General features: G+C 49.5%; 1 protein-coding gene across 3 annotated transcripts in view; it reads left to right on the top strand.

The window, feature by feature from the left end:
* Positions 1-11,559: 11,559 nt before the first annotated feature.
* The window catches only part of ccdc15 (coiled-coil domain containing 15), a 35,498-nt gene continuing 33,052 nt past the window's right edge, over positions 11,560-14,005 (top strand). For all 3 annotated transcript variants that reach the window (XR_011595928.1, XR_011595929.1, XM_070894328.1), the window contains exon 1: positions 11,560-11,811. Coding sequence is in view for 1 of the 3 variants with exons in the window: in XM_070894328.1 (XP_070750429.1) it covers positions 11,644-11,811 (168 nt within the window). In the remaining 2 variants the exon portion in view is untranslated. The remainder of the gene's footprint in view (positions 11,812-14,005) is intronic.

Below are 14,005 nucleotides of genomic sequence, written 5' to 3' on the forward strand. Positions count from 1 at the left end.
GGATAAAGGGGAACCAGTGGATGTGGTGTATTTGGACTTCCAGAAGGCATTTGACAAGGTGCCACATAAAAGGTTACTGCACAAGATAAAAGTTCACAGGGTTGGAGGTAATATATTAGCATGGATAGAGGATTGGCTAACTAACAGAAAACAGAGAGTCAGGATAAATGGTTCATTCTCTGGTTGGCAACCAGTAACTAGTGGGGTGCCGCAGGGTTCAGTGCTGGGACCCCAACTATTTACAATCTATATTAACGACTTGGAAGAAGGGACTGAGTGTAACGTAGCCAAGTTTGTTGACAATACAAAGATGGGAAGAAAAGCAATGAGTGAGGAGGACACAAAAAATCTGCAAAGGACATAGGCAAGCTAAGTGAGTGGGAAAAAATTTGGCAGATGGAGTATAATGTTGGAAAGTGTGAGATCATGCACTTTGGCAGAAAAAGTCAAAGAGCAAGTTATTATTTAAATGGAGAAAGATTGCAAAGTGCCACAGTACAGCGGGACCTGGGGGTACTTGTGCATGAAACGCAAAAGGATAGTATGCAGGTATAGCAAGTGATCAGGAAGGCCAATGGTATCTTGGCCTTTATTGCAAAGGGAATGGAGTATAAAAGCAGGGATGTCTTGCTATACAGGGTATTGGTGAGGCCACACCTGGAATACTGCATGCAGTTTTGGTTTCCCTATTTACGAAAGGATATACTTGCTTTGCAGGCAGTTCAGAGGGGCTTAGGTAGATTGGGAAACTATGTTAAAAGGTATGATGGTAGACAAGCAATGGATAGCATTTAAAGAATTAATACATAATTTACAACAAATATATATTCCTTAAGGCACAAAAACTCCACTGGAAAAATGGTCCAACCGTGGCTAACAAGAGAAGTTGAAGATAGTATTAGATCAAAGGAAGAGGCTTATAATGTTGCCAAAAAGAGTAGTAAGCCTGAGGATTGGGAGGATTTTAGAATTCAGCAAAGGACGACCATGAAATTGATAAAGAAAGAGAAAATGGAATATGAGATTAAACTAGCGAGAGACATAGGGCCCAAGTTTCCACATGATTTGCGCCTGATTTTTAGGAGCAACTGGTGGAGAACGGACTATCTTAGAAATCGCAATTCTCCACATTTTTTTTTCTGCAGTTCTAGTCAGGTAGAACAGTTCTACTTTGGAACAGAATTTTTTTCTTCAAAAGGGGGCGTGTCCGGCCACTGACGCCTGATTTGAAAGTTTCCACAGTGAAAACGTACTCCAAACTAAAGTAGAATGGAGCAAGTGAAGATTTTTGTAGAACTGAAAAAACCTGTTCTACACATTAAAAAATCAGGCGCAGGTTACAAATTAGGCGTCCAGAACGAGGTGGGGGGGGGGGGAAGGAAAGTCATAAAATTCTATAATAAATCCTTATTTATACTTATACAAATATTATACAAATAAATCCAACCTGAATAAACATTTATAAGCAAAGAAAAGATTAAATAAACCATCTTCCTACCTGTGTGAAAGTGCTTCAGGCAGGCCTTTCGGGACCGAAGGCTGAACGGGCCGGCCCGAGACTTCGGGCAAGGCCCGTCCCCAGCACCAGATTTACAGGTAGGTGGCGTTGGGTTGGGTCGGGTCGGGGAGGGGAGGGGAGGTTCGGGTCGGGGGGGAGAGAGAGCGAGGGAGAGAAAGGGGGTGGAGAGAGAGGGGGGGGGAGAGAGAGGGGGGAGAGAGAGAGGGGGGGAGGGAGGGGGGGCGGAGAGAGAGAGAGAGAGGGAGGGGGGGCGGAGGGAGAGAGAGAGGGGGGCGGAGGGAGGGAGGGAGAGAGAGAGAGGGAGGGAGGGAGGGAGAGAGAGGGAGGGAGGGAGAGATAGAGGGAGGGAGAGAGAGAGGGGAGAGAGGAAGGGAGGGGGAGAGAGAGAGAGGGAGGGAGGGGGAGAGAGAGAGAGGGAGGGAGGGGCGGGGGGGGAGGTCAGGTCGGATCCAGTCTGGGAGCAGGAGTCGGGTCGGGTCCAGTGGGGGGGGTCGGGTCGGGGGGCGGGAGCGGGAACAGGAGCGCGGGTAGGTTCGGGTCGGGTCCAGTCGGGGGGGCGGGGAGCGGGAACAGGAGCGCGGGTCGGGTCGGGTCCAGTCGGGGAGTCGGGGAGGCGGGGAGCGGGAACAGGAGCGCGGGTCGAGTCGGGTCAGTCGGGGGGGGGGCGCGGGTGTTGGGTCTGGTCCGGAGGCAGGGGGGGCGGGGAGCGGGTGTCGGGTCTGGTCTGGTCCGGAGGCAGTGGGGGGGGGGAGCGGGTGTCGGGTCTGGTCTGGTCCGGAGGCGGGGGGTGGGGGGGAGCGGGTGTCGGGTCTGGTCTGGTCCGGAGGCAGGGGGGGGGGAGCGGGTGTCGGGTCTGGTCCAGAGGCGGGGGGGGGGTAGGCGGAGCTGTTGTCGGGTCTGGTCCGGAGGCAGGGGGGGGGGGCGGGGAGCGAATGTCAGGTCTGGTCGGGGTGGGGGGGAGCAGGAGCTGGCCGTGGGAGGAGCCTTATTCACGCAGCCCCAGTGAGGCCATTCAGCCAGGGCTAGGGGCTGCGTGCTTCAGGCCCCTCACACACAGTTCGGCGCCTGGAGCTACTGCACTTGCGTGCCCACTGTAGCGTGCATGTGCAGAGGTCCCGGCACTGTTTTCAGTGCAGGGACCTGGCTCCGCCCCCCCACAGCTCGTGCTGGCTGCGCCGAGGGCCAGAGGACCTGCAAGTAGGTGGAGAATACCGAGGATTTTTTTAGGCGCACTTTGTGGCGCGAAAAACGGGCATCCAGGTGGGGACTGCGCCGTTCTAGGCGTGTGTGGAAACTTGGGCCCATAGAAACTGACTGTAAAATCTTCTATTGGTATGTAAAAAGGAAAAGATTAGGGAAAGTTAATGTGGGTCCATTACAGGTTGAGACAGGAGAAATTATAATGGGGCATAAGGAAATGGCAGAGCGATTAAACAAGTACTTTGTGTCTGTCTTCACGGAAGAATACGCAACAAAACTTCCCGGAAATAGTGGAGAACCAGGTGTCTAGAGAGAATGAGGAACTGAAAGAAATTAGTATTATTAAAAAAATAGAACTGGAGAAATGAATGGGACTGAAAGCTGATAAATCCCCTGTCCTGATGCCTACATCCTAGGGTTTTGAAAAAGATGGCTATATAGAGTGGATGCATTGGTTGTCATCTTGTGAGTGGGAAAAATTTTGGCAGATGGAGTATAATGTTGGAAAATGTGAGATCATGCACTTTGGCAGAAAAAGTCAAAGAGCAAGTTATTATTTAAATGGAAAAAGATTGCAAAGTGCCACAGTACAGCGGGACCTGGGGGTACTTGTGCATGAAACGCAAAAGGATAGTATGCAGGTACAGCAAGTGATCAGGAAGGCCAATGGTATCTTGGCCTTTATTGCAAAGGGGCTGGAGTTTAAAAGCAGGGATGTCTTGCTACAGCTATATAGGGTATTGGTGAGGCCACACCTGGAATACTGCGTGCAGTTTTGGTTTCCATATTTACGAAAGGATATACTTGCTTTGGAAGCAGTTCAGAGGGGCTAAGGTAGATTGGGAAACTACGTTAAAAGGTATGACGGTAGACAAGCAATGGATAGCATTTAAAGAATTAATACATAATTTACAACAAATATACATTCCTTAAGGCACAAAAACTCCACTAGATTCTAGAAATGTTCCCGTGGATTGGAAGGTAGCAAATGTAACCTCACTTTTTAAGAAAGGAGGGAGAGAGAAAACTACAGACCAGTTAGCTTGACATTAGTAGTAGGGAAAATGCTAGAATCTATTATTAAGGACGTGGTAACAGGGCATTAGAAAATAATGACAGGATTGGGCAGAGTCAACACGGATTTATGAAAGAGAAATCATGTTTGACAAATCTGTTAAAGTTTTTTGAAGTTGTAACTAGCAGAATAGATAAGGGGGAACAAGTGGATGTGGTGCATTTGGATTTTCAGAAGGCATTCGATAAGGTGCCGCACAAGAGGTTATTAAATAAAATTAGGGCTCAAGGAATTGTGGGTAATGTACTAGCATGGATTAAGGATTGGTTAACAGACAGTAAACACAGAGTAGGATTAAACGGGTCATTTTTGGGTTGACAGACAGACTGTAACTAGTGGGGTACTGCAAGGCCTCAGCTATTCACAATCTATATCAATGATTTGGATGAGGGGACCAAATGTAATATAATCCAAGTTTGTTGATGATACAAAGCTAGGTGGGAATGTAAGTTGTGAGGAGAATGCAAAGAGACATCAAGGTGGTATAGACATGTTAAGTGAGTGGGTAGGAATATGGTAAATGGATTATAATGTGAAGAAATGTGAAGTTATCCACTTTGGTAGAAAAAATAGAAAAACAGAGTCTTTTTTAAACAGTGAGTGATTGGGAAATGTTGGTTTTCAGAGGGACTTGGGTGTCCTTGTACACAAATCTGAAAGTTAACATGCAGGTACAGCAAGCAATTAAGAAAGCAAATGGTATGTTGGCCTTTATTACACAAGCATTTGAGTATAAGAGTCTTACTGTAATTATATAGGGCCCCGGTGAGACAAACAGCTCATGGCCCCTTTCCTTAAGGCCGATTAACACCGGAAAGCGGCGGCCAAGCTGTGGGGTGCAATGGCCGCCGACTTTTCGTGTAATGGCTGCCGTTATCAAAATTCCGCTCCTGCGATATCCCGGCGGTGACCCACTCCCCCCCATACCGCTCCGCTGCTGCCGATCCATCCTAATTGCGTCATCACAGTGCGCACGCCGATGTACCCCCACGGCAAAATTCTAACGTGAAAATCTCCGGCCCGCCGAGCGGTGCCAAAACCTGCTTTTTCGCAGTGGTGCAGTGAGGGTGAGGCTTTCTGCAATGGCTGTGTGGCTCCCTTTAAAAAGAACTACTGCTGTTTTTTTTTGTCGGCCGACCGCCATGTCGGCCCGACAATTATGCCCCCAGGTTCGGCCTGGACGCCAACAGACAGCCTGGCACCCCCTCTTGGGTGCCAGGCCACTGGCCCCGCCGAAACCCTCCCTGGTGGCCCAGTCGGCCGAAGTTAAAGGTCCTGCTCGCAGCCCACAGGATGCGCTGGGAGGGCAGGAGCATGCGCGCAGCCCTCACTGAGCATGCGCGCAGGTGCCAGCAGTGCTTTCTGCGCTGGCCTGTTGCTCCGACCCCCCCCCCCTTCAGTCTGCACGCCATGCCACGACTCCGGGGACTCCTAAGAGCGGCTAGGATGGGGCCCCTTTTTTCTGGCGCCCTTTCCAGCGCGCAAAATCGGCGCGCTTCAGGTCAGTACACCGAAAAAACGGCTTGGGCAATGTTGGGCCCTTAGTGTTGTGCATGCACAAACCAGGGTGTGGTCCGTTCTACTGGGACGTCACCCAGCAAAGGTATGAGTGCTTCAGTAAGTAATGTCTCACAATAACAAAAATAACAAAATTAAGAATAATAATTATGGGTGTAATTATTACTGTGCCTCATGTAATAAGGTTGATTTGCATGCATGCCATGCGGAGGCGACGGATAATACGACGCCAACATTGCAGAAACCAGATCGCTCGGGCATTAATGGGGAGGAGGCCATACCCTGATTGAATTTTCAGGGACAGGTGCTCATACCTACACCTGAGTGAGGCAGACTGCATTTGCAGGCCGCGATTTAGAAAGGAGGTCATCACTGAGATCTGCCAGCTAGTCAGGGCAGACATACAGCCAAGAAGTATCAGGAGGACTGCCCTACCTGTGGAAGTGAAGGTCACTGCAGCACTTGCCTTCTATGGGCCCAAGTTTGCCCAGGAGTTGCAAGTTTGCCCAAGGAGTTTTTTCGAACAACTAGATTTTTTGGGAGTATCTTAAAAATCGCAATTCTGCCCATTTAATTTGCTCCAGTGTAAGTGAGTTAGTTAGGTTATTTTTTCGTTTCTTTTTTTTCCAAAAGGGGGCGTTACCAACCACTTATGCCTGTTTTGGTCATTTAAACAAGTTTAGACAGCTAAAAGTTACTCCAAACTAACTTACGCTGCACAGAAAAACCTTGCGGTGAGCTAAGAAATCAGCGCAGGTAAGTACATTTAAAGCATCAAAAACAAATTAAAAATACAAGGAAGCTGAGAGGACTTGCACCTAGCACCATACTTATAAAGCACTAAACAACTAAATTAAAAATGGATTGGTAAACTAGCAAATACATTATAGCAAGTCCTGCAAATAAGAGTTTCAGCCAAACTATTTTACAGAATTCCTTTTGAAAGCAGATGAAGAGTAAACTTGAATGTAAATCAAACAAGAATTTAGGACCACGTAATCAATCAATAAATAAACAAATAAAAAATGGAAGTCCTATCTTCAGCAAAGCTTTACTGCAGAAAAACTGTAGCAGCTGGGTACTGTTGCACAGAGTCTATACCGTCTCCTGCCCAGCTGCCAGCCAAATGGACAGGCCGGCTGGTGGGTGGGAGGGACCACCAACGGCAGGAGACTGCAGCCTGGGACCTTGGTTTTGGTCCCCTTGGGTTTGGTCCCCTGTACTGGGAAGGGAGCATCAGCCCTAGTCGGAATTAGAAAGGCTGGGGGTATGCTGTCGATTGGGAGAGCTGGGGAGTGGTGGGGGCGGGGGGGGGAGGGGAGGAAGCTGCCGGTTGGATAGGGAGGAAGGGAGGCCTGTGAGCGGGCCGGGCCTCCACGTCCCTGGCCATGCCGGGTTCTTTGACCAATTTTGGCATCCGATGCACCTCCCCTGGCTGTCGGGTGGGTAGGGCTGCGGCTCCAGGCCACAGCTGCCGTCCGCTATCGGGAGGGGAGCTGACATCAGGAAGAGTGGGGGGAGGCATGTCCGATCATGGGGGGAGTCGGCTGATTACGGGGGTCTGATCACGGATGGTTTACAGGTAAGCTTTGTGGGTCGGGGGTAGCACTCCTGCTCCTCCTGACCCACAAGCAGTGCTGGAAAGACACTTAACCTGTTTCATCCAGCCGATCTCATCTCCCTTCAGCAGCCAGGTTTCCCAGGTCAACATGTGTGTGGCTGGATAAGGCAGCAGGCTGCCGATGAGGGAGCCCATTCGGCCAGGGCTAGGGGTGACATGTTTGGGCCCCTCCCACACAGCCTACAGAGATTGTGGGGGCGAGGAGCTACTGCACATGCGCGGACACGCTAGCACGCATGTGCAGAGGTCCTGGCACTGTTTTCAGCGTCGGGACCTGGCTCCGCCCCCCCACTGCTTGTGCTGCGCCACGCCAAGGCCTGCAACGTTCCAGCAGCGGGAAGGATATCGAGGTAAGTCGGCGCACGTTCTAAGCGGCAGGGGGGGGGGGGGGGCAAACTTGGGCCCATTGTTCTGGCTTATTTCAAGCAGCAACTGGGGACATATGCTGCATCTCGCAGCATGCCACCCATTGCTGCATTTGACAGGTGACTGCTGTACTGTAGGCCAAAAAGGACCAGTTCATCAATTTCCCTATGACAACACAGGCAGGGCTGTGGGTTTCTCCAGAATTTCTGGCTTCCCAAAGGTACAGGGTGTAATCAACTGTACCCAGATCGCCTTGACAGCACCTTTGGACGACTCCGAGGTTTATCGCAACAGGAAAGGGTTCCATTCCCTTAATGTTCAGCTCATCGGCGAAGTTATGCATCGAATCATGGCAGTGGATGCTAAGTACCTAGGTAGCATCCATGATGCTTTCACCCTACTTGAGAGTGTTATATCTGCGATGTTTCAGGAGCTGCCAGAAGGGCACAGCTAGTTGCTCGGGGACAAAGGGTACGGGCTCGCCACCTTGCTTATGACCCCCCCTAACAATCACCGCACTGAGCCAAAGCGTCGGTACAACACGTTGCTCATAACGACACAGGGCATCATACAGCGGACAATTGGCATACTGAAGCAGCGTTTCCGATGCCTGGACCACTCTGTAGGCTATCTGCAATACGCCCCTCACCACATCAGTCAGTTCACTGTTGTGTGCTGCATGCTGCACAACTTGGCATGAGGGGCCAGGTACTGGACACTGAAGATCCTCCTGAGGGGAGATAGAGGGGGGTAGGAGGAGGGGACGAGAAGGCTGACAACGAGGACGAGGAGGAGGAAGAGCAGCAGGAGGACGAGGAGGACCAGCAGCAGGAGGAGGGTGAACCTACGCCACTACCTCAACCCGCAGGACGGCGGCGGAGGAGGCGACCTCGTGCACCTATAGCCATAGCTAGAGACTTGCGTCAGCGGCTAATCAGTGATCGCTTTGCTGCCTGAAGGCTAAACAGCCTGACGGTGTTGACTCTTTGCACCTGATAGTGTGAAAAATAATGTAGCTAATAATGTACGTAATGTTGTGTTGGTTTATGTTGCTTTAATTCAAAAAATAATGTGCAGTATTCTGCTGAAATTTAAAAAATAATTCGGTTTAGCAAACATTTGTACAGTTTTATTTAACTTTAATAACACATTTTGTATCAAACTTTAAATTTTTCAATGAAGAAAACAAATAGCAGCAACAAACTCTAGCTGCAGCCATCTCTCCTCCCCCTTATTCAAAGACCTTAGCCCTGTGTACCCCTCTCACCCCTGTTGTTGCCTCTATCCCAACCCGTGCCTGTTGTCGCAGACTTCTGCTTCCTCCCTCCGACTCCAAGGTTTTTACTGTTTTCTGCGCAAAGGTGCATCTATTGTTGGTGGGGTTGGACAGGGACAGACCTAGCAGACAGCATTGTGGAGGCCCGGGTTTCTCTTCGGACTCTTCTCAGCCTGTGGATCAACCCGCGGCACACTACCTGAGGTTGGTCTGGGGATTGGAAAGTGAGTGTCAGCAGGTGATGCTGCAATTGCTGTTAGGCAATGACAACCTAGGTGTGTCCACTTATTGCAGCAACTATCTCCGACATTCCCTCCCTAATCTCCAACATCCTCTCCCTCATCTGTCCCGACAGTACTTCAATTCCTCCATGTTGCCACTTCTACTGACAGTCCCGCTAATTCTACCCTCACTCCACCCTATGGGCCCAAGTTTCCACAGGATAAAAAAACGGGCGCTCCTCCGAGCTGGGCGCCCGTTTTTCGTGCCTAAAACGGCGCCAGAAAAAAAACGTGCTATTCTCGAGCGCTCTGCAGCTCCTTGTCTGTTTGGCGCGGCGCCCAGGGGGGCGGAGCCTACACTCGTGCCGATTTTGTAAGTGGGAGGGGGCGGGTACTATTTAAATTAGTTTTTTTCCTGCCGGCAACGCTGCGCATGCGCGTTGGAGCGTTCGCGCATGCTCAGTATGAAAAAAAACATTGGCACTCGGCCATTTTTGTAGTTCTTTGTAGCTGTTTAATTTTTGAACATTTTTTAATAAAACCACATTGCCATCAGCACATCAGCACTGAGGCTTCCCTTCTCACTGTCTCCTTCCCCTCCCTCTCCTCCGCGGCAACAAGCCGCTGTCTCCTTCCCCTCCCTCCCCTCCGCGGCAACAAGCCGCTGTCTCCTTCCCCTCCCTCCCCTGCGCGGCAACAAGCCGCTGTCTCCTTCCCCCCCCTGTGCGGCAACAAGCCGCTGTCTCCTTCCCCTCCCTCCCCTGCGCGGCAACAAGCCGCTGTCTCCTTCCCCTCCCTCCCCTGCGCGGCAACAAGCCGCTGTCTCCTTCCCCTCCCTCCCCTGCGCGGCAACAAGCCGCTGTCTCCTTCCCCTCCCTCCCCTGCGCAGCAACAAGCCGCTGTCTCCTTCCCCTCCCTCCCCTGCGCGGCAACAAGCCGCTGTCTCCTTCCCCTCCCTCCCCTGCGCGGCAATAAACGGCGGTTTCCTTCGAACGATGGCTGAAGCACTTTCACATAGGTAGGAAGATGGTTTATTTAATCTTTTCTTTGCTTATAAATGTTTATTCAGGTTGGATTTATTTGTATAATATTTGTAGAAGTATAAATAAGGATTGATTGTAGAATTTAATGAGTTCCCTTCCCCCGCCCCTCCCCCCCCCCCACCTCGTTCTGGACGCCTAATTTGTAACCTGCGCCTGATTTTTTAATGTGTAGAACAGGTTTTTTCAGTTCTACAAAAATCTTCACTTGCTCCATTCTATTTTAGTTTGGAGTACGTTTTCAATGTGGAAACTTTCAAATCAGGCGTCAGTGGCCGGCCTGAAGAAAAAATTCTGTTCTAAAGTAGAACTGTTCTACCTGACTAGAACTGCAGAAAAAAAAATGTGGAGAATTGCGATTTCTAAGATAGTCCATTCTCCACCAGTTGCTCCTAAAAATCAGGCGCAAATCATGTGGAAACTTGGGCCCATGGTGTCCAGGAGCGATCTTGTTAGCTCAATGCTTTCCCCATTCATTCCCATTAGCCGTCCTATGTCCCCTGCATCCTGCATTTCAGGTTGAGCTCTGCTTCCCACCTTCCACATTGGTGGTTGATCTTCTCTTGCGAGATTTAATCATATCAGCGATCCTCTGTTCCACGGCTGTTAGTTGCAGCGTACTTGGCACACCTCCTCCAGTTTGTGACCTTTCTCAGTTGATCTGTGACACCCTCCTCTGCAAAGATGAAAATAGAACTTTTTGTGTGGTGGCCACACACACACACATATTAGTTACATTTACAAATGTAAGTGCATAAATAAAAATATTACATACAGTAACTGCTTGGCCAAGATCCTGCCACTTCTTTTTGACCTGCACTCCACTTCTCAGGGTCATAGCCACTACATTGAACTCTTCTGCAACTTGTTCCCAAAGTTTTGCGAGTAGAGAGAATTTCAGTTTCTTTTGTTCTATTCTTCCTTTGTTCTCAAGCACATTCCATCTCTTCTAAATTATGTCTATCAGGTACTCAATTTCTTCTGCTAGAAATCTCTTGGGCCTTCTCCCTTCCCCTTCCCTCGGATCCATCTTTTGCAGCTAAAATGTAAACGTCCAGATCCAACTCTGATCCCAATGTGTTCTCACAAGCTCTTGCCCCAGACCAGGCAGTTCACTGCGCACACATGGATCACGTTGAAAAAGTGCTTTTTTTTTTCGGCGCATGCTCAGAATTTTCATCGCACACTTGAAGCTCCACCCCCATACTTAACTTCGGGTACCACAGTATTTTTTTTCGCGCAATCGGGCACAAAAAAATCGGCTGTTCATCCTCCTGGTCGCCAAAAATCAGCCAAGAAAAAAATTGAGCCCACAATCCCCTCAATCAACATGACAAAAAAACAGATTATCTGGTCATTATCACATTGCTGTTTGTGGGAGCTTGCTGTGCGCAAATTGGCTGGCGCGTTTCCCACATTACAACAGTGACTCCGGTGGCCGTGAAAGGCGCTATAGAAATCCAAGTCTTTCTTTAACTTCAGTTCTGAAACGTTAAATCTGCTTTCTCTCTCCATCGATGCTGCCTGACCCGCTGAGTGTTTCCAGCATTTGCTGTTCTCCTTTATATGACTGGTCGCTCAGCAGGCTCTCCTTTATCAAGATGGCCGCCGCAGCCCTCGGAATCCTATTGGTCAGATCGGCGGGTCTCGGAGATTTTTTTCAGCATGTGCCGCGAGAGTTGGTGAGGGGGCGGGTCAGTCTCGCAACAAATAGCGCGCGGGTACGAACGACGGTTGGGCTTGAATTGGCGGCGGGAGCGGAGCGCGGGTTTAGTGAGCCAGTCTATCTCTCCCCCCCGTCTCCCCAATGCCGCTGAAGGCGCCGTGCAGGCCGGCCACAGCCCCGGCCCGCTATGGCGGCTACTCGCGGATTCGCGCGGCCCGGGTGCTGGCCGAGAGGAACCAGGCCGTGGTGCCGGTGGGAGCCTGGGTGGAGAGCGCCAGGGAGCAGTGCGGACAGCACGACCCGCCGTTTGTAAGTAACCCTGGCGGCGGGTGAAATAAAGCGCAAGGCTGCCGGCTGTGGCGAGCCTGGGGGGTGACGGGGTGAAGTGAGGACGTGGGCAATGCCCACCAGGGAAAAGGTGGCTGTACTCTGGGGTGTTTCCATGGAGGAACTGAGGGAAATCCTTATTAGTCAGGAAATTGTGTTGGGGAAATTGATGGGATTGAAGGCTGATAAATCCCCAGGGCCTGATGGACTGCGTCCCAGAGTACTTAAGGAGATGGCCTTGAAAATAGCGGATGCATTGACCGTCATTTTCCAACATTCCATTGACTCTGGATCAGTTCCTATCGAGTGGAGGGTAGCCAATGTAACCCCACTTTTTAAAAAAAGGAGGGAGAGAGAAAATGGAATTATAGTCGACATTGGTAGTGGGTAAAATGATGGAATCAATTATTAAGGATGTCATAGCAGCGCATTTGGAAAGAGGTGACATGATAGGTCCAAGTCAGCATGGATTTGTGAAAGGGAAATCATGCTTGACAAATCTTCTGGAATTTTTTGAAGATGTTTCCAGTAGAGTGGACAAGGGAGAATTAGTTGATGTGGTATATTTGGACTTTCAGAAGGCTTTTGACAAGGTCCCACACAAGAGATTAATGTGCAAAGTTAAAGCTCATGGGATTGGGGGTAGTGTGCCGACATGAATTGAGAACTGGTTGTCAGACAGGAAGCAAAGAGTAGGAGTAAATGGGTACTTTTCAGAATGGCAGGCAGTGACTAGTGGGGTACTGCAAGGTTCTGTGCTGGGGCCCCAGCTGTTTACACTGTACATTAATGATTTAGACGGGGGGGGATTAAATGTAGTATCTCCAAATTTGCGGATGACACTAAGTTGGGTGGCAGTGTGAGCTGCGAGGAGGATGCTATGAGGCTGCAGAGCGACTTGGATAGGTTAGGTGAGTGGGCAAATGCATGGTAGATGAAGTATAATGTGGATAAATGTGAGGTTATCCACTTTGGTGGTAAAAACAGAGAGACAGACTATTATCTGAATGGTAACAGATTAGGGAAAGGGGAAGTGCAATGAGACCTGGGTGTCATGGTACATCAGTCATTGAAGGTTGGCATGCAGGTACAGCAGGTGGTTAAGAAAGCAAATGGCATGTTGGCCTTCATAGCGAGGGGATTTGAGTACAGGGGCAGGGAGGTGTTGCTACAGTTGTACAGGGCCTTGGTGAGGCCACACCTGGAGTATTGTGTACAGTTTTGGTCTCTTAACTTGAGGAAGGACATTCTTGCTATTGAGGGAGTGCAGCGAAGGTTCACCAGACTGATTCCCGGGATGGTGGGACTGACCTATTAAGAAAGACTGGATCAACTGGGCTTGTATTCACTGGAGTTCAGAAGAATGAGAGGGGACCTCATAGAAATGTTTAAAATTCTGATGGGTTTAGACAGGTTAGATGCAGGAAGAATGTTCCCAATGTTGGGGAAGTCCAGAACTAGGGGACACAGTCTAAGGATAAGGGGTAAGCCATTTAGGACTGAGATGAGAAACTTCTTCACCCAGAGAGTGGTGAACCTGTGGAATTCTCTACCACAGAAAGTTGTTGAGGCCAATTCACTAAATATATTCAAAAAGGAGTTAGATGAAGTCCTTACTCCTAGGGGGATCAAGGGGTATGGTGAGAAAGCAGGAATGGGGTACTGAAGTTGCATGTTCAGCCATGAACTCATTGAATGGTGGTGCAGGCTAGAAGGGCTGAATGGCCTACTCCTGCACCTATTTTCTATGTTTCTATGAAATGCTAGTTGTCAATAATGAAAATAAACGGTTTCTGATCCTAATCACTTGCCATCCCTTTCTTTCGAACATAGAAACATAGAAAATAGGTGCAGGAGTAGGCCCTTCGAGCCTGCACCATCATTCAATATGATCATGGCTGATCATTCACCTCAGTACCCCTTTCCTGCTTTCTTTCCATACCCCTTGATCCCTTTAGCTGTAAGGGCCATATCTAACTCCCTCTTGAATATATCTAACTAATTGGCCTCAACAACTTTCTGCGGGAGAGAATTCCACAGGTTCACAATTCTCTGAGTGAAGAAGTTTCTCCTCATCTCTGTACTATATGGCTTACCCCTTATCCTTAGACTGTGACCCCTGGTTCTGGTAGTACCAAAGAAAAATCGGGAGCAAAGATGCCCTCCTATATGCCTC

This window comes from Pristiophorus japonicus, chromosome 11 (genome assembly GCF_044704955.1).
Source record: "Pristiophorus japonicus isolate sPriJap1 chromosome 11, sPriJap1.hap1, whole genome shotgun sequence".
Lineage (NCBI taxonomy): Eukaryota > Metazoa > Chordata > Chondrichthyes > Pristiophoridae > Pristiophorus > Pristiophorus japonicus.